Source organism: Apis laboriosa, unplaced genomic scaffold (assembly GCF_014066325.1).
Source record: "Apis laboriosa isolate Shangri-la unplaced genomic scaffold, ASM1406632v1 scaffold64_cov150, whole genome shotgun sequence".
Taxonomy (NCBI): Eukaryota; Metazoa; Arthropoda; class Insecta; order Hymenoptera; family Apidae; genus Apis; species Apis laboriosa.
In genome coordinates, this window is record NW_025224011.1 from 927795 (window position 1) to 949370 (window position 21576).

At 30.0% G+C, this 21576-nt stretch overlaps 1 protein-coding gene and 1 long non-coding RNA gene across 5 annotated transcripts in view; both read right to left on the reverse strand.

Annotated features, from left to right (window-relative positions):
• Positions 1 to 63: 63 nt before the first annotated feature.
• On the reverse strand, positions 64 to 4695 carry LOC122718539. Its single transcript, XR_006347401.1, has 5 exons — positions 3337 to 4695; positions 1662 to 1830; positions 1183 to 1442; positions 783 to 957; positions 64 to 458 (listed from the first exon to the last, which is right to left on the reverse strand). It is a non-coding gene; the product is annotated as an uncharacterized LOC122718539 (long non-coding RNA).
• Positions 4696 to 5759: 1064 nt separating this feature from the next.
• LOC122718483 overlaps positions 5760 to 21576 on the reverse strand; it is a 51354-nt gene continuing 35537 nt past the window's right edge. For all 4 annotated transcript variants that reach the window (XM_043943554.1, XM_043943555.1, XM_043943553.1 and 1 more), the window contains 2 exons: positions 7790 to 9322; positions 5760 to 7020 (listed from right to left, as the gene is read on the reverse strand). In XM_043943554.1, coding sequence (XP_043799489.1) covers positions 6687 to 7020; positions 7790 to 9237 — 1782 coding nt within the window. In that variant the 5' untranslated portion in view covers positions 9238 to 9322 and the 3' untranslated portion in view covers positions 5760 to 6686. The remainder of the gene's footprint in view (positions 7021 to 7789; positions 9323 to 21576) is intronic.

Sequence of the window (21576 nt, forward strand, 5' to 3'; positions counted from 1 at the left end):
AAAATATAAAATATTTTATATTTTTCAATCTATTTTTATAGTTTTAAAAATATCCAATATTAAATTTTCTTTATTCGTATTTGACTATTTGCGCGAAATTTAAACAAAATATAAGCGCTTCAACAATGTTTTCACAGGATTTTAAATCCGATTTCAAAACCAATCCTGCTACATCATGTAGAAAAATAATCATGAGACGAGATTCGCTCGCAGGAAATTGCAAGATCGTACTTGTATACCGATAAATAGAACAATGGCCTGTCGAAGAATGAACGCTTTGGATAGTTTCACCCGCGTTAAGTATCGTTTATCAGTGTTGTTATATCATCTTTTGAATTTTTTTGAATAACAATCTTTTTGAATTTGATCAATCCGTGAAAAAATGATTTATAATCATTTGATGTGATACGACGACAACAATAGATTCGAATGTAGTCATTTAGTGTTTCTTAAAAGTGCTGAAAAACGTTATATAATAATGAGATTGAAATCAAGTATTGAAACAAAGTAATTAAATTTCGTTTACTAAATTAATTAAACCACTAACTAAGAAAAACTATTATTTCTTATTTATAGGATAAAAATTTCATTTGATAATTATTTTAACAAAGAAATAGAAAAATGTTTTAAAGAAATTCTCAAAATTTCTATTTTGACTTTAATATAAAATTGGAAAATTAACATCATAAATTTTCTCTCTATTAGAACACTTTCGCTAATAAAATAATGTTAATTGCTGTTCGAAGTTTGACATTCTTTCTAAAAAATATATACCTGTTTACCTTTATCTTGTTTCGAGTTTCTTCATAGTAAGCAAACATCTATTTTCGTGCAATGAAATGAATGTTAAAGGTCCACGAAGCGAACATCATGAGAAATTATTCTTTGAAGAATGCGAATCAAAAGAAAGCACCAATTGTTGGTGGCACGCAATCCATCCATTAAACGTTGCACAACCTAAAAAGGTATGTTATTTGTTAGTGAACAAAGCCAAACAATTTACGAAAAATGCATTTGTTTTTATCTCAAAATTGTTAAAAAGTTATCTTTATTTAGAATATTAATAATCTTTTAAAGATTATTATCTTTTATTTTCTCTACATAAATCTGTTAAAAAATTATTAACTGAGATAGTTAAAACATTATAACTGTAAATTATAAAATTAATTTAAAATTGCTTACTCTTTTTAAACATTTTTCAGATCATGATCTTTCTTGAAAAGATTTTAGGCAGCCTAAATATGTAAATTAGACACTAGTTACCGCTCTCAAAAGTAGACCATCTGTGAAACGAAGTGTATCGTAATATAATCTTGCCAAGCGCATCGAAACTTCGCTCATTTTATCTAGGATTCGAGGTAGGTAAGCATAATAGAACAACATAATTCTAACGCCATGTTATCGTGGAACAAATTGTATACTTTCACCAACAATGTTATCAACTGAAATATAAAAAGGTGAAATATTGAGGACGAAACAAAAATTTGACTTATTTATATAAAAATTGAACTAAATTTTTATGATTTCAACTTTCTAAAATAATTCTAAAATAATTCTTGTATATATTATAATTCAAATAATTTAATATTGTGTATAAAAAAATGAATAAAAAATTGTATAAATATAATATAACATGATATCTGCAATCTAGTTTTACTTACAGGTTGAAACTCTCATCAACAAACCTATCAATCGACCAGAATGCTCGATTGGTTACCGGAAGAAGTCAGCTTGATGATTAATTGTAACATAAAGATTATTCAATAATAACTTGAATTGGATTTAAATAATCGAGAAAACATTTTATAAAATATATGACTACATAATTACCTAAAAAAATAAGAAATAAAAAAGTTAATATGGTTATCTTTTTAAAAAAAAAAGAACAAAGTAAAAAAATTGAAATTTTTATCTTTAAATTAGGAAACTTGTACTTTTATACACATATCATGATGTCCTGTGATATTCCATAATAATTTCATAATATTCCACAACGGATATAAATAAAATGAAGATCTAAAGTCTAAATGATCAAAAAAAATTTTGCTTAATTTAAATTGGGCTGTAAGCACTGCATACTTTTTAACTTGATATCGTTTTTCAAGAAACAATTTTTGTATTATTTTTAAAATAATGAATAGCTTTCAAAAAAAAAAATGTATGAAAAATGATTATTAAGTCTTAGCACGAGAAAAACTGTGGATCAATAATCATCTGCAAAGATTTCAACAAAAATAAATTTTTAAAATCACTTTAACACAATGTTTAATAAATTAGAAGAGATTAAATCATAAAAAAAGAATTTAATATAAAAGATATCTAAATAGGTAAAGATAAAAAAATAGAAAAGAAATTTATTATAAATAAAATTTTACAGATATAGTAAAAATTACTGTTATTTATATTTGGAGAACATATAGATAAACAAGAAGAGCAAATAATAGAAAAAGGACAGAAATAGGATAAAAATTTGGAAATCAGCGCCATCTCCAGAGTGCCGTAAATTAAACATGAAAATAAACAAAGAGAACAAATAATAAGAGAAAAATAAAGATAGAGATAAGAATTGACTACTAGTGCCATCTTTTGAATGCTAAATGTATCTTCGAAAACTACTAAAAGATGGCGATGATATTCAATTCCTTCTCTACTTTATCCTATTTACAATTAATATCTTTTATACTTCAGAGATGGCGCTAACGATCAATTGTACTCTATTTTTATCCTTTTCTAAAACTTGTTTTCCTTGTCTATTAGTTCTTTACGAGTTTCATTTGCGGCACTCTGAAGATGGCGTTGATGCTAACACTTTTATTCTATCTCCATCCTTTTTCAAATATTTGACTTCCTTGTCTTATACATTTAAAAAACAGCTCCGATCTGAATATTTCTTTTTTTAATGAAATTTTTATTAACGTATTTGTGAAATAGATTATTATATTAAAATAATATTTAAATAAAATATTTAAAATATTCAATTACCTAATAAAATATTTAAAAAAATATTATAATTTTCAATATTTCATTAATAATTTATTATTTGTATAATTCATTGATGTAATATACGATTTATAATTTAATTTTATTAACATATAAGGATTTTATCAATATTAATAATTATTAACTTTTATTATTAAAATAAGTAAACTTTTTTGAATATAATTAGAAATGTTCAAAAACTCTTTTTATAAATATTAGAGAATATTTGATTATTTGAATTTTTTTTTCTAATCATATCCACATCATTGAATATTAATAATAATTATAAGGAAATAATATATAAGAAAACAAAATTAAATCAATCCAATCACTTATTTATGAAACTATTTATCTAACCTTATCTTTCTTCTTTTATTAGTTAAAAGTTCATTTAAAAGAGTACGAAAAATAAAAAATACATGTATATCTGTAATAGCTTATTATTAACCGACTCTTCTGTATATTTACATAAAAAACGAGAGGTCGATCGTCAAGACTGAGCTGTAGATCACATAGATTACATTCGCGATCAATGATTTTAGGCACTTTGACACACGATTTCGCCATATTAAAAAGACAAAAATCACCAAAACGATCCAAATCACCAGACTAATCAAAAATACCTACTAGTTATAAAAAATACCACAAAGCCGAATGAAAATAATAGATTAAATGAAGGAATTGTCATTTGTCTGATCATTATGATCGCATTGCGTGATAAAAAATTAATTTGGATAGGTTAACGCCGATTTAGATAATTATATTCAAATGTTTGTATATATATGAATATAAATACATATTTCTTGGAAAATATTAAATGAATGAATCTATTATATATATATACATATATATATATATATGTATATATATATATATATATATATATATGTAAACATTAATATTAATAATAATAGGAATAGAAATAATAATAATAATATTTAGTAGTTAATTTATGGTGTAACGTCAATCGCGCTCTCATTTAATAGCACAAAAGAAAAAGAAAGAAAACGATCATATCGCATAGAAAGCGATCGAGGTTCACCATATAAAAAGAAGAGAAAATGAATCTATATAGCCTGTTTCAAGTTACAAAGCAAACACACAAGGGAAGAAAGCATTCGATCGTTCCATGGATATATATCATTTTGTTCTTTTGTGGAACTCATGAAAATCTTCGATGAAACATGATTTAAACAATTTTTTAAATTGATTTTTAAATTTTTTCTTACTTTTGACATCCAACACTTTCCGATTGCATAAAACAAATAACATTCGATCAACAAAGAATAAAGATGGTAAAACGCAATTTTTTGAAAATCCTTTAACCAGATAATTTATTTTATGTTGTCTTCTTTTTACGTGACTAAACTTAAAATCGACACATTATTTCACAATCCAGTATATTTGTATATCCCTGGAACAAGGGGCTTTCGTTACATCCCATTGAAACGCGCAAGAAACGCTATTCAACAAGAATTACGATCATTAGCTTACAATAAACTCGAATTACAGTATCAATCGTGAATTCGAGACCATGCTTTGTGTTGCGTATCAAAAATGAAGCTTTCTAGAGGCGATTCGATATTGCGTACGAGATATTTCAAAATAAGTATTATTTCTTATTTTTTTATTCATAAAATTTTATCTTTTAAAAAATTATATTAAAAAAACTATTTTTTATAAACTTAAAAATTTTGTTTCAATTAATATTGTTATGATAAAATAAAGGGACTATTTAGAAAAATTGTAATAAAAATATAATAAATAAGAAATATAAAAGACTTATTTTGAAATATCCTATATAAAGAATCCTATAAAACTATTAAAAAATTCAAAATAATGATTTCGAATTAACAATCGATATCATTTTTCAATTTACTTTTACTTTAATTTCCAATTTATGCCCATACTTAGCTTTCTTCCCGTCATTGTTTGACAAAAATCACAATGATTCTCTCTACAGAGAATTTCCGTTTAATGCGAGGAAACAAAGAAAAAGAAAAAAAAGAAAAAGATAAAACGTACGCGAACTACGGATACTGCAAGTCCTAGTCTTCAGATAGGATAATAATCTAATTAATACTAATGTCGTACGATTGTGCAACTCGTTTAAATAGCGTCGACGCCTATCGATAAATGCATTTTCTTGTCATATGATCGATAGCAAGAAACGATATCCTGTATCATTCTATCCATCATTTTTTCTTTCTTTTAGAATAAAATGTAACAACATTTTTCCTAACCTATTTCTATTCTTACGAGTGTATATTTATATTCGATCAATCGATATAAAATACTCGAATTATTCGATACAGAATCGATAAATGGCTAAATTAAGGTACAATTAAAAACATAAAGAAGCTTCACACAAATCGTTTAGAATAGAAATAATTACTTTTTCATTATCTTTTATCGAATTTCATTGAAAGTGATAAATAGAAAAAGCCAGATTATTAAATCTCGCTTTTGATTATATTCCATTTTTTTTAATCATTCTTTTTCCTGAAATTCGAGATATATAATACAAAAAATTTTTTAAAATAATTGTTTGTTTTCGGTTTTTAAATTTTTTAAATAAATCAAACTTTCAAATTCCTATTATATTTTCGATTCACTCGAGATATTCGCTAATTCAGTTGATATATTTGAAAAATTTTCATTTCTTAAAATAAATTTCGATTATTTAAAAGTATTCAAATCAAAATCAACAATTATCAATAATCAAAAATAATTAATTTTTCTGTGACACTAAAATGCTGCTTTAATAATTTTAATTTTAATTTAATTTTCATAAAAAATATTCATACTTTTTGATCATGTTTTTTCAATTTAAAATATTCGAATTTAATATTCGAACATTTTCAAATATGTCAATAGTATAATTTAATGATATACAATACATTACAGATAAATGTAATACAAATACTAATTTTTTGATAAAATTAGATTATTTGTATGAACATGATCACTCAAAATAAAATATTTTACTTTGTGCCTTTAATCTAGTTTGAAACGAATTTGTTTCGATTGCTCGAGTACAGGTATCTTCTATATACATTCGATGATACTCGATCTTATAAGAAATATATCGAATGCATTCAAAAAATAATTAACTCAAGAATCGATTAATATCGCGATTATCTCGAAGGGCGTTGAGCAAAGACAGCATTCAATTTACAATTCGCGAATACGTTTCTTCATCTAGTGGCACAAATTGAAAAATCGTTAACGCTATCCTTATTCTACGCTTTATTCTAATCATTGTCGTATATTCCATCCGATTACACAGCCATTTCGTCCTCGAATGTGTTGGTCAACGAATGAATGCTTCGCGCTTTCCATTCAAGGATCTCCATTTATACTTCATTAGTTGTAAAATCAAAATATATGTTGTATAATTTTTAAGAAATTGCAAAATATCATTATTATAAAAAAAAATATATAATACTTTTATAGAAAGATTATTTTTAGAATAAATTTTTGGCATAGATCCTTGGTTTTAGAAAATATAATAGAAAAAAAAAAAAGAAGATATTCAATTTTATAAAAATTCTTCATCCACGAAGCAAACGCTTTCCAACGACCATTCAAGTAGCAAACTTGAAAAACTTCAATGAAAAGGGAAATGAGACGAACGAAGGAAATAATTCTAAACGATTTCAAGCTTCGTCGTCAATAGCACAGAGACTCGTTCTATCTTGTTTGCGCTAGCTTGGTCCAAAAAAACCAAGAGTTTCCAATGTCCTGGTAACCCTTTCGATTAATTGGTCTCTGTATCGCCATATCGTAGTATCCAACACGCTGTTTTCTCGATACTCGACGCAAGTTTTTCTCAACGATTTCACGCAATCGGCCCGATAATGCTGAAGTTGAGCATCTTCGGTCTCTATAGGATAACTGGTGCATCCAGCGCCCAAACAAGCTAAAGGAAAGTGATTATGCAAGGTTACCACCCTTTCCGGATTGTGGAAGCACTTGATGTATTGATTAGGTTTGGTAAAGTTCTTCGAGCGATAAACATGCTGCAACATGTGCATATACCTGTGAAAATATAGAAAATTTTAAGTGAGAAATTTAAAATTATATTTTTTCTGAAATTCTTTTTTGGAATTTTTAAATTTTTGAAATATTTGAATTTTAAAACTTTTGAATTCCCAAACATCATATTATGATTCACTTTTAAATTCTTTGTTCTTTAAATTTTTTAACTTTTAAGAATTTGAATTTATAAATCAATTTAAATTCTTAAATATTACAAAATTTTTATTACAGAATTTTGTCAATTTTCAAACTTTCATATCTTCTATCTTTTTTAAATTTCAGTATAAAATACTTATTTCAAATTATCAGTATCTTTTAATAATTAATCATTTTATTTTAGAGATTAATTATTAGAAAATTTATGAGGTGTTATTAGATCGTTTACGATTTCTTTTCGTTTCGCTCCACTTCATTTCATTTTAGAAACAACATTTGACAAACAGCATTGCTAAATTACAATTTATACTTGTTATTTTATTAGAGAAAGAGAAAGAGATAGATAGATAGATAGATAGATAGATAGATAGATAGATAGATAGATAGATAGATAGAGATAGAGAGAGAGAGAGAGAGAGAGAGAGAGAGAGAGAGAGAGCCACTCAATTGCAATTCTATTATTTAAAATTTGCTAAAATTTTTAATAATAGAAGAAATTGTAAAAATATCTAAATACAATTGTTTTAAAAAACTTTCATTAATTTAATTTTTACTTAATGTTTCTACCATAAATATTTTTCCAAGTATGAAAATACTTTATATTAATACTTACTTTGGTATATTTTTGAAGTATCCATGAGAATGCAGCAAATCATCTAGGAAATATACGTTTCTCACATTATATGAGGCTCTTGTCTCATTTCTAATCTTAAATGCTTTCGTCAATACTCTTTTCATCAAATTCTGCCATGTACCATCTTTCACTGGCATTATTACTTCATCCACATCCAACAGAGCAATATATTCATATTCATACATATGTTTATATAAACAATCATTATAAGGAATCAGTTCATTCTGTCTCTTATGATTGGTCTTTTTAGTCAGATACATATGTTGGAAGGCAGGCACATTAGGTTGTCCACCAGGAAGAGTTAATGGAGTAACATGAACTTTACCTAGTTTTTGATAATAATCCAGAATTTTTGTCACATTAGGATGAACCTGTAACTGATAGAAGAAGATTTTGTCTGCACCTAATAGAGTAATTAACTCTATCCATTCAACCAATCTGACAGATAGATCTTCATGAAGAAAATCTAGTCCTTTTACACAAACAGCAAAATCTTTTTTATATTCAGGCTTATTGTATATCACTCTAAGATTATTGCTGGGAGTTTCACATGGTTTTTCTACCATAGAAACTGAGGCTGGGGGTCCCTTCAACCAATGAGTTTGTGGGATTTTGCAGGCAATTACATAAGGCTGATAAATTCCCTGTTTATAGTTGCCCCATTTAGGATACCAAATATATTTGTATTCTAAAGTTTCAACAATCTTGGGTTCCCTTTCCCCATCATACCATAATTGACAGTGAGTTTTTACAATAGGTTCAATTCTGTCAATCATTCCAACAATTCTAATTGCTGGGCCTATTCTAGACAATTTTCTATGGTCATAAAAAGCACCAAATAATTGAAAGGTACCATTACTGGTCCTCATTGTTTGCCAGTAAACATTATTGAATTCTATATCATAGATGGAGGGATATTTTAAATTGGAACAACTATTATTGCCTTTAATCTTGCCCTGATTACCAGAATATTTGCTATTTTTATTCCAGTAAGATAAAGGGAGACTAGGTAATCTCTGTTCTATTTCTTGAATTAATTCTTCTTCTGTTTTCGCAGGTCTTTTGTCTAATAGTGGCTCTAAATCTAAAGGATTTCTAGTCGAATTGTTGGATATAGTGGTCAAAGTGGTTAGAAGACTTGAACCACCAGAATTCGAGAAACTGGAGTCTGCTGAGGATCTTTGCAACAAGTATCTGGATAGACCAAGACTCGAAGATCCATGATTGTTCAGTGTTTCATGTCGACTGTAGATGTCGTCGATCAGCAATTCGTTAGTGGAATCCTCAGCCGTTGGTGTCTCTCTAAGATTGTTCTCCACGTGACGGAATTGTACAGCTGCGATCATTACCAGACCCCAGGCGAACACGAATATCAGAGCGCGTCTGGCGCATCTGGATCCACCGCCGCTACAGTTCTGCAACATCATACTGATCGACTAGCTGCGTATCGATCGAGACACGCTGCTTTTGTAGACCCAACTCCACTCACGCGGATGTACAACGATGCTGCGTCTGAAACAAAATTATTTATAATTGTTAAAAAAAAGTATTTTTCTATTTCTATATTACTATTATATGAAAATTGAGTAAAATTATCATGTATCTTATTAGAATGATTATTAAATTCCTTTTTAATTGATTATTATATATGATTATGTACAATAACAAAGAAACAAAAGAGAAAATATACAATAGTGAGGGAAATATAACTTTGAGGGATTAATTAATTTCAAATGAGATGATAAGCTTCAAAACAATATTAAAGCTTAAAAAATTAAACTAAAAAAAAATTAAATCATTAATAAATTTGAATTGTACAATTGAAAATCTATAATGTAAAAGAAGTTCAGTCTTAAAGAAAATCGAGATTAAAAAATTATGGAATAATTCTTGGAATATCTTTCACGAGCAATCGTATCTTTTCATGTGGAAGGAAGTCGATAATAACCGGAAGCATTTTCCCGATGTTTGATGCAACCGGCGAAACTGGAGGATCGTAATCGACGATCTTCCTTCTGACAAATCGTAAAACAAGAAAGAAACAAGAAGACACGAACGAAAGTTCCTTTTATTATTGCTCCCATCTCATTGATGTCTATAATCTTCAACATAATTGCTCGTTCATCGAGGAAAATCTTTTCCTGTACGATCACTAAGATTAGGCTTTATTACACGTGAAATCGTTCATCCAAAACGATATTACCATGAACTACATAAAGAATTAGAGGTCATACATTAGTCACGACAAGATTATATTTCCAACATATGAATTCCATTCGATTATGATTCTGGTTTTTATTTTTATTATCCTTGGCCTTTCATGTATGGAATGGCAATAAGTTTTCCGTCTTTAAACTAAATTATTTTATAATTTTATACAAAAAGCGAAAAACAAATTGGTTTGCGGATAAGGGGAGTAAAGCGTGTTGATGGAAAGCTTATCTGAAACGAGTCGACCATGTCAAGGTATCAAGAACTTGTTGCGGTAGCTTTCACATTTAATCGTGCTAGCTTTTATTCGTTTTTTTATTTATAAACTCTCGGTGTAAGCGATGAGGTATGATTGGAATGACAAAAGGTGAATAATCAAGAAGAAATAAAGGGGGATATTTTTGTTTTTATTATTCTTGTACTGTTTGTACTTTTCACTTTTTCTTATGCATATTTGTGTTTCTGTTTATGTACATAATTTATTATTAATTAATTGAAATTTTATTTGAAACAGTTTATACTATATATAGATATAGGAATAATTTGAATCAGTTAAAACAATTAAATAAGACATAAAACTTCATAATATTTGTTTAAATTATCCTCTTCTCTCTTTTTCAATAAATTATGAAGTAAAAACCTAGTAAGTAAGTAATAATCAATCATTCATGACTCAAATGTATAAATTATTAAGATTAACAGATAAGAAATTGTACATCAAAATCTTTTTAATAAGAATACTCTATCGATAAAAGAAATATAATATGATATGACCGAATTTATAATCTCGATATATCATTACATGCTTCGACATGCAACAACTTTGTAAATACAAATAAAACGCAGTTAAGATAAAGAAATCACAGTAGCCACAATATTGAATAGTATCGACAATATTGGAAAATTCTTAGTTGAAGAATCAAGTCTAACAATGGTTGATATATATATCTTTTCACGTGTTTCTATTCAAACTGGCCTATCCTGATAAAAATTTCTTTCATATTCTACAACTTATATACTGTGAATCTGCAACTAAAACTATACTTTATCTTTTTTCTCCACAGCTATTGTATCAAAAGAACTTACATCTTAAGTTCTTTCGACCAACCATTCTCAATTGTTTCCGCTATAGATTATAAAACAGAGGTCGGTAACCTCGGAGGATAAGAGCAACCTACAATAAAATTTCACACACGACAATTAAAAAACAAATCTAAAGAATACCCTGAACAAAAGGAAATTTCTTTTTTCCTTTTTCATCTTTCGAAAATTCTCTTCTCGTCGTAATAATATATCACACAATATTTCTCTCAGATCAAGAAAAATTATCTAAATTACTATTATTCTATCCAAGAGCCTTTCTTTTTCTCTCTTTTTTTTTTCCCTTCAAACTTCTTTTCAATCTCTATTCACCACCATATCTCAACGAATATCTCAAGTGAAGTAAACTTTGGGATTCGATCGATTTTACGAGTAATGGCTACGAGTATCGTAAAAGCTAGCGCATTAACGATATCGTAACCGGTAGCGGATGGATACCGATTATGATCGGGAAGAGACCCCTCTGCCGGCCGAATCGTCGTCATCCAGCCGCTGCTGAGAAACAGTGAGACGCGCAGGCTCGGGATACGTGGAACCGGTTATGCTGATGGCAAACTGTTTTTCACCTTTTGCACCTCCCTCTACCTGGCCATCGCCCAGCACCAGCTCACCAGAACACGTCGATGCTCTTTCGTCTAGCCCAACGCTAGTCCAACTTAAGTTCCAGGGCTTGGAGAGGCTTTGTCTGACGACGTGTTAACACGCACGCGGCTAATGGACAAATTGATTAATTTTTGTCTTCCTACGGGAAGGAATGTCTGTTTTTGGAAAAATTTGAGAGAGAGAGAAAAATTGATTAGAGGAAAATATGTTTCCTTTGATAGGAATTATCCTAATTGCTGGTGGATGCAGGAAGAGAAAAGCATTCAAAGAATTGAGAAACATGAAAATAGGACAAAGGATTTTTTTCTTAATTATTTTTTTCATCTTCTGTTTTTTTTTTTATGAATGCGTTAATGATGATAAAGAATTGTTGAATATTTGCATTTGAAAACTTCCTGAAGCAGAAAAACTTGATAAATTTTTATGAGTCTTCTATATTTTTTTTTTTTTTTCTTTTTTAAATAGCTGTTGAATACAACTTTGATGCATCTTCTAAGTTGGAAACATGAAAAATTTAATAATTCAGTTTCCAAATCTATTTTAATAATTCAGTTATAATCTATTTTAATTATAGGTGTTCTCTATAAGAGAAATAATTGAAACGGATCCAAGTTTGAAATTATTTTAAAGCTAAAAATTAGAAAATACGATTTATAAATTGTTTCGTCTCCATATATCGTTTAATGAAATATTAATTTTTTTTTGGAAATCTTGTCTTAAAAATTCTCTCAAAAGTCATCTCTTTCCTCGTTCGATCACTAATTTTATTAAACGGAAACAACAGAGGATTGAAACCAAGTATCCAAGTATAGATTTTATCGCGAATCTAATGGAAAATTTCAAGCAACGAAGCGTTTCTAAACGAAATCGAATTACCAGAGAAAAAGAATCTGTGTCCTTCTTGGCCGATTGGATTAAGAAAACGACAATCGTCGAGGCGTTTCGATGAATGAGATATCGCGTGCAAGAGAAAGTGTCACGATCTTTCGCATGTACACCACGCGGATCTTTTAATAAGCTATCTGTCCTTGCGATCTGAATAAAAAAAAAAAATACTTTTTTTTATCAGAAAGTGAGAGAACAGCGAAATGGCTCGTTATTTAGAAATAAGAGAAAAAAAGAGGGGAGGGAAAAAAATATTTATAAATAATCAATTTTCGATAGTTCCAGATCGAATTTTGAAATAGAGAGAAATCTTTTGGCGCGTGTTTCCATTTGGGCATAACTTGGAATCGATACGAGGAAATCGATCGAGCAAGCTTGTCACGAAAGCTGATTACCTTAACTCATTGCTTCCTAAAGTGAATGTGTATTGCATATGTATTGTCTATTTTTCTTTTTTAGTTTCTTATGAAAGGTAGATATATCGACGGCAATATATATTCTTTTTATTTTTATATCTTTTTACTTTTAATTCTATCAATTTTGCAATCTTTTTTTAAAATTCGATTTCGAAGGAAAATATAATTTGTTATTTTAATTTTTATCTTATTCTATTCTTTCCCCTATATAATTGTACAATATATCTAGTCTTTACGACATTCTTTAACGTTAAATAACGTTAAATAAGTGAGATAAAGTTTTATCGTCTAATTAACGATCGAAGGATCGTTCATTTTCAGGGTCGTGAATCTATTGAATGGTAAGCTTCGATTATTTTTTTTATTTCTTCGATAATTAGCGAGACCAAGGCTGAATTATAAAAGATCAAGTTCTGACTATATGAATAAGTGGAAAAATATTCATGGATAGAGGAACAAAGAGTGTTATTGTTACGAGGAAATTGTTAATTGTTTGAAAAATTAGAAGATATAGAAATTGATAACGTTGATCGGTTACTTTTCATAGAATGACATAGAATGATTATTATTTATTTATAATTTATACATATATATATATAGAATGGAATTTTATTCTTGAAGGAAGACAAATTAAAGTGAAAATAAAGAAGAGAAGAAAAGAGAAAAACTAGGCCAAAAAAAATAATAATCGAAAGGCTGTGAATATATATTCTTCGTTTGGAAAGTGTCACCCTGTTGCATGTTGGCTACGCAGAAACGTTAGTCACCACATGTTCGAGAGAAACTGGACCCAGAAGCTGTAAATTCGTCAAGGTCACTGACTGGGCGTGTCGTGACACAACCTCACGATAAGTCAATCTTTATTGGGAACGAGAGATCAGGACCTTATAGACTCTTGTGCAATCGTTGAGAGGTTGGAAGTCTCGATAATAAAAATACTTTGATCGCGAGACAAACAACTCTTTAAGTTTAACAACATAAAATTTACAATTGAAGCTTTTATTATTTTTCAAAATTTTTTAAAATATCGAACAATTTAATATGTAAAAAAAAATAGGTTTGATCTTTGAATAAACTAGAAATCTGCGAGAAATCGTGTGGAAAAGATTATTAAAATTATTTTTTCGTATAATTAATTTTACGATAATAAGTCAATTCTCCAGGAATATTGTAATTTTCCTCCGAGTTTATTTCTAATTTATAATGGTAATAAAATGGTAAGGTAATAGATGATAGTAGAAGTACTGTTATGGGATATCGATCAAATTACTCTGATGCAGAAGATAGGTATAGCATAAGGAAAAAAATGAAGATAATAATGATAGAATAAACCGGTTAATAGATAATAGGATAGGAGCTATATAATTTTTTTTATATTTAATTGATTAAATGATATAATTAAAATAATTTACAAGACTTATAAACGCGATAATCCAAATTAAAATTTTATCTTTATTAATTTTTTGAAAATAAATCTATTTAAATACTACTGTAATATTATCTAACAAAATTCGTTACGCGAATAAAGAAAAATGGAAGAAAGAAATAGTTAATTAAAAAACGTTTCTCTGAAAGATTCTCTGAAATTACATTTCTACAATACAATTATTAATAATTCAATGATCGAAGATTAAACATAAGAAAAATCAAAATTGCTTGTAATTCGATAAGTCAAAAGTTTTATCAATTAACAAAATTTCATTTCTTCTACCGCTGCTAAGTATCTTAATAATAATAATCGTTATTAACAATTTTATCCCCTCATATTATTAACAGCTACAAAATTTCAGAAAAACGATACTCGGAATATAACAGGAATCACGATCATCCTGCATCACGCAACAAATTACAGACGCCCATACTCCTCATCAACAAGCGAAACAAACCAAGTTTGACATAACCGTAATTGTCGTATCCTGTACACAACGGTTTCCAAGCACATATATACATACATATATATATATATATATATATATATGCGCACGAAACGCGGAACTTTCGATGTTGAAAGAATTCAAGCATGCGTGACACGTGTACTTTATAATACACGTGTGCCCTCTTACGATCACGAACGATACATCGTACATGGTATCTCGGTCTCGAATCGGTCAGATTCGACGAAGAAAGAGAGAGAAAGAGAGAGAAAGAGGGGGAGGGAGACCGATCCGCCACTTTACACAGGAGTGAAACTCGTCTTCACTCCTCCTTCTTCTCATCTCTTATTCTTCTTCTTCTTCTTCTTCTTCTTCTTCTTCTTCTTCTTCTTACTCCCGCCTGCTAGTTACAATTAGGGTTAATTAGCACGCGTAAGCGAGAAATCGCAATTGGAGCACAGACGTGTATAGCAACAGCATCACGTCGCTCTCTCCTCCCAGTCGACTTTCCATACGGTTTTGCTGGATGTCGTATAGCTTTGTCTTCGAGCGATACTACGCTTGTTTGGCGGAGCTGTAATGGAACTTTCGATTGCGGAGATATACGGTGGCCTTACGTGGAGGGACACGATGCAGGGCGATTTTAATTCGAATTGTGTGATTTGAAAGGTGATTTGGAGAATTTAAAAAAAGAAAAAAAAAAAGGAAAAAGGATACCGTGTAACGGGGTCGTTGAATTTTTCTTTTTGATTAATTTTTTTACGCGCGTTGGAATTTTTCATTCAAATTTCCTCTCCTTTTTTGTTGTTTTTTTTTTTTTTTTTTATAGATATTGCGTAGACTTTTTTCTCAGAACTTCTTTTTCTTTTTTTATTATACTTCAAACCTGTTAAAACAGCTAATGGAACGGTTAAATGTTTTTGCGTGAAACGATATGTTGCTCTTTCGACGGATGAAACTTTCAAAACTCTGAGAGAAATGATAGTGTCTGGAGTGTGGAGAGAGATGGACGAGGTCGAGGACCGTAGTGATTTATTTGTTAGAATTTCTATTAGAATTTTTCGAAGAATTTTTTGTACTCGATATATTCGAATTTATTCATTTATTCGATTATAATCTCGCGATCAAAGCCAAGGCATTTCTTCGTTTTGAAAATCCTAAAAAACAATGAATAATAAAGAGGTCTATTTTAAATTTAAAGGATTAAAAATAATGAATGATAAACGTGATATAAAACTTATTAGATTAAATTTAACCACTGGAGGAGTCAAATTAAATCACGATTGATGAAGGATCAACACGTTTCTTTTATAAATAATTGTTTCCACTCCACGCAACTGATATTACAAGGATAATTTAATAATTGTTTCAAAAATTGCAGTGGAAATCGCAATTTTCTATGAAAACAGGTATCATGGAACGTCCTTCGTTTACTATATTTACCATCTTCAACGTCATTAACCTGCAGTCCTACTATGTTAATGAGACACACGATTATATTATCTCGATTCAAGATCATCCTCGTATCTGGTGAAAGGCTCACCATGCGAACAGTAACGAGTGTATCATCGTTTAAAAAAAAATCATATTTCCATCGAAAACACGATTTGAATCACGCAAATAATATATTCATCGTTAAGTAGAATTATTCCTAGCCGCATGATCATATAATAAATCATGATAATATAAGCAATTTAATCTGAGCGGAAGATTAATTTGAAATTTTATAAAATGTAAACAAAGATTTGACAACTTCATTTTCTTTATTTATACTTTTATATCATTTAATTCCTAGAAAGAGAAATATCAAAGTTGAAAAAACAATGACAGCAAAATTTATTACAAAACTTTCCACCATCTAAATTTTCAATGTCGAGTCAAACACGACACGTTATTCCATATTCTTCTCCAATCAATTTTCTCTCTCTCTCTCTCTCTCTCTCTCTCTCTCTCTCTCTCTCTCTCCAAAGATAAAGAGAGCAAAATCTCCTTATCCTTTCTCTTATAATATACCATAAAAATTAAACACCTTTTCAATCAATCCAAAAATCTAAATCCCTACTTAAGAAAAAAACAATAATTTTTCTCAAATTCTTCAACGAATATATCAAAGTGAAACCGTGTTGCGCAAATGCCACGTTACTCGATGTTTATCTGTAATTAGATATAGCAGATGCTCGAATGAAATCTTCCTACGTCGTAAGAAAAAGCGGCGTCAAAATACTGGGATCCATCACCGAGTGTTGGAAAGTAAAAGGGAATCAAAGGAGCGTGAAGAAGCCACGTAGAAGGCGCACACCATGCACCACCAACATAGAGGAGCACGAAGCACGTACCGTGGACGTACCGTACGTTTCGGTTAACGCGATCATTGACGACAGTCCGGCCACGTATCTTTAATAACCGGGCGATAAACTCGAACGCGAAATCGCTCGGGGACGAGGCGATCAGCTTGCGCGATACGCTCGACGGTAACACGCGTTCATCGTGCAATTAGGACGGTCACACGCGAATATTTAAACGACAGAGGCGGTCGAAACCAGGCCGTTGTTCCCTTCCACGCACAGGAAGCGAACGTTAAATTGATGAGCACGATAACTCGTCACCCGTCTGCTCTCCGCGAGGGCGAGGAGTCGAGCTGATTTAGGCCTCGTTTGGCTTTCGTTATTCGATCGAAAATGAATATTCTATCTTTTTTTTTTTTTTTTTTAAATCTTAATCCATGTCTCTCTCGAGGAATGAACGAGTTGACTTTAAGTTTTCCTCAAGTTGTTTGTTTGGTATCATCGATGTGCGTTAACGATCGTTCTTTTCTCTTTTAATATGAGAAAATTAAAGAAAATTCTCTTCTGGAATTACATTGCAATTTGGAATTAAAGCGATTCTCTGCGATCGAGATTATAGATTGAAGAGAATTTTTATCAAAACGAGAATGGAATTATGCGCAAAGTTTTGTTTTCAAAAAAAGGAAGGGATTTGGAAAATTTGTCAATGTATAATTGGCAAGTGTGCAATAGAATACATGTGCGCAGCCATCAAGGCTTTATAGGTATTATAACTAATAATAAGGTAATTAATCAATTATCTATATGAAATTTAAAATATGCGCAAAGTAACAAGGTTCGTTATAGGCTATATATAATTTCGTCATAATTAACGAGATAATTGATCAAGTTGTATGAAATTTTAAAGTATAACACTTTTCCCCGAGGAAGTGCAACGCGATTCTAATGTTGTTGAAAATTTTCCAATTAAACTCGCCAACAATCAGACAGAATCCTTCGTAATTATTAAAAATTACGAATCGCCATTTTTTTAATTTTATCTCGAATAAATTTGTAATCCATCGATTTGCTTTGAAGCGCTTTCGCCAAAATGCGCGTTAAAAAAAAAATAGTCGAGAGTTTAAAAGAAAAAAAAAAAAAAAAGAGGATATCGCTCACGCGACGATTCACGGCAATATTTATAGGGCGAAAGGGAGGTAAGCGACCGGGTTAAACCGATGAGACGCTTCGCTTTAAACGAATTCGCCTCCAGCGATCACTGTTAACTTCTTCTTGTTTGATCTCGAGATTTTAATTTCGTATAATTTCCAAGTAACAGTGCTGTTACGATAAATTTCAGAAATTCTAGAACAAAGTTTGAAACAGATAAGATAAGATGGGGATGAGAGAGTTATTCGAATAATTATAGAATACAACAAGATTTTAATTTTTCTATGGGAGAAGATAATTGGATAAATTAAATTTTGAAAGAGAGAGAAAGAGGGAAAGAGAAAGAATATTATTTTAATTCGGGCTAAGATGAGATCCCTCGTAGAAAAATTAAATTATATATTTTACATAACGTTTAAAATTAACGTGATAACAAAGTAAAGCTCCTGTAATTCGGGATACAGGAATTTCTCTGTATAACAGAAAAGTTACACTGCTCTCCTCTTTCCTAGTTTCAAAACTAAACAACTATGTGTTCTAAACAAACGAAATTTCGATATACCATCCAAACTTTCCACGTTCTTCCCCAATTTCAAATTAATACCACGTATACACTATGTAATATCCAATCCATCCATTTAATTATTTACTTCTTCTACTTCTTTTTTCGCTCCTCTAAAATATTCGAACTCTTATATTTTTCTGAAAACGTATCGTACATTATATAAAAGCTGCCAAACTCATCTTTCTCGTTCCTCCCACGATTAAAGGAGCAACAACAACTTATGTATGTTTTATCGATGCTAGACGACATTACGAAACGTATAGCAGAGAGATTGCGGCCTCGCTCACGCGTTATATTGTGATACCAAGATGATATCCGTCTTACGTCACCACCTTAAAAATCTTGTTTTTACAATATCTGTAACGTAATTCTGATCACTCAACACGAACGATCGCGAGTTACGATATCCAGGATCTTCATTGATTTGAAATTTTTCACGCAAATTTCGTTCGTAAGACTCGTGAGCTTGGCAACTCGATTATTTTTTGATGAAAGGAGAAAATGAATAAATGAGGGAGGGAGGAGAGAAATAATGGAGAGAATAATTGTTCCAATTCGTTTTCTTTTCTACTTGTTTCGAAATTCTAACCGAATTGTAATGGTTAGGGTGCACGTATGGTGTGTAAGTGGTTTCTTTCAAAGTATGTTAATCGTCGAATCGAGGTTGAAAAACGTACTGCTTGGTACAAAGGTAAATGAATTATGAGAGATCCTTGAATCCATTTAAACGAGGATGAGTAATCGTGATGGAGAAGCTGCAATTTTTCCATTTGAGATTATAGGAAATTATTTGATTAAGAAATCGGTATAAAAGTGAAATTGAAATCTTTTTTTCAAAAATAGGAATATATCTATTTCAAGAAGGAAATGAAAACTGGCATCGGGGGTGGAACGACGGAGATAAAATAATAAAATAATAATATAATATTTAATAATAAATATATAATAAATGATAAAATAATAAAATAAAAATTCTTCGTTCACTGAAAAACTTCCTCTTTACCCACGATAAAGAAAAAAAGAAAAATTCAACCTTCCTCTTCGACGTGTCATCGCTCATCGCCCGCTTTGTTTTCTTTCATCATCCTCGTTTCCTCTCCTCGCAAAGAAGAAAGAAGTCGAGGAACGTTTTTAAACATGTAAAAAAATACAAAACAACGATCACGGCCGCGAATTAATCAGCATGGAATTTACGTAGATGCCACCGCGAGATTGCAACGCACAATCTTCGTTTAATCGTCAGGATTACACGCTCATTTCTCATCCATTATAAAACGATAAAAAGCGATTATGATTCGCGATGAATCCTCGAATCGGGAAAAATTATAAACGCGAGAGGAAACGTGGAAGGAAATGGATGGAAGGGGAAGAAATAACGAAATAACGTGGGCTCGTGGATCGAGTGGGAGAAAGAAAGAAGGTTCTCGATCGAAAATATAACGAAATTGATTATTAATCAAGTGCACGATTTTGTAATTGCGATTGAAGCGAGTGAATTCAGGAAAGGAAATAAGATGAACTGAAATTCAAACGATTCGGTTGAATGATATTCCGTTATTATAGAGTGGATCTCAATTATGTATTTCGTTATAATTTTCTATTGATTTTGTTCTTGAGAAGGATCTTTAAGATGGTGATTTACGTTTACAGTAAATTTTCGAAATAATTGTTTCGTGCAATCTTGTAATTCTTTCTATTAATTATATTTGATAAAAAGAAGAATTTTGTAGACTCAGAGATTGTGAAATTAAAAAAAATCCTAACATCTATGAAAAAGAAAATTAAATAGTGTTTTGTGTTAGGTAACTCTATACATTAAAGTAAAATTTTTACAATATTCTTTTATATTTGTGCATATTTGTCTTCTCTTTTTGAAATTTAATAATAAATAATGCTTGAATTTTTTCATATATATATATATATCAATATATCAGGATAGAACAATTCAAAGATGACAATGATAAAATTTATAACTTCATAAATATTCAGAGTATACTATCCATATTCATATTATGTTTCCTATTCAGGTTCGTAAAAAATTTTTTGCAATATCCACAATCCAATTTTTTCACATCGAAAAAATTCTTCCATTATTTAATCTTTCACTTTACAGAAAATTAACAGAAAAGCTATATTTTTTAATTATTATCAACAATTGGAATAATAAAAACAATATTCCCCTGTATCCTTTAAAAAATTCGATTCTGTAATACGGAATGTATGTGGAATGATTGATTTAAAAAAAAAAAAAAAGAAAGAAAAAAATCAAAACATTCATCCTCCAATTACACAATCGAAAATCCATGATACAGATCGAAGAAGAAAAAACTCCGTGAAATCCGCGCATACATCCGTTGCTTACTAAATCGAGAACGTTTATGAAGCGAAGAAATCGCGTTAAAAAAAATAATTCGATCGAGAAAAACGATAAAATAATTTTCTGAATCACGTTATGTCGGCTGGTGCTTTCAGTGATTTCGTAAAAAGTTGTCGATCCGGTTGTTAAGTCGTATATAGACGATCCAGAAGCGGATCTATACAGAATCTATAGAGACTCGATCGAGGTCACGATCACTTTAACGGTAGTTTTCTGGGGACAATTGCTTTTAACCGTGAAACCGTATGCAATCGAAAAAAAATCTTCCACATATCGATCGCGTTACAATTATTCCAAATT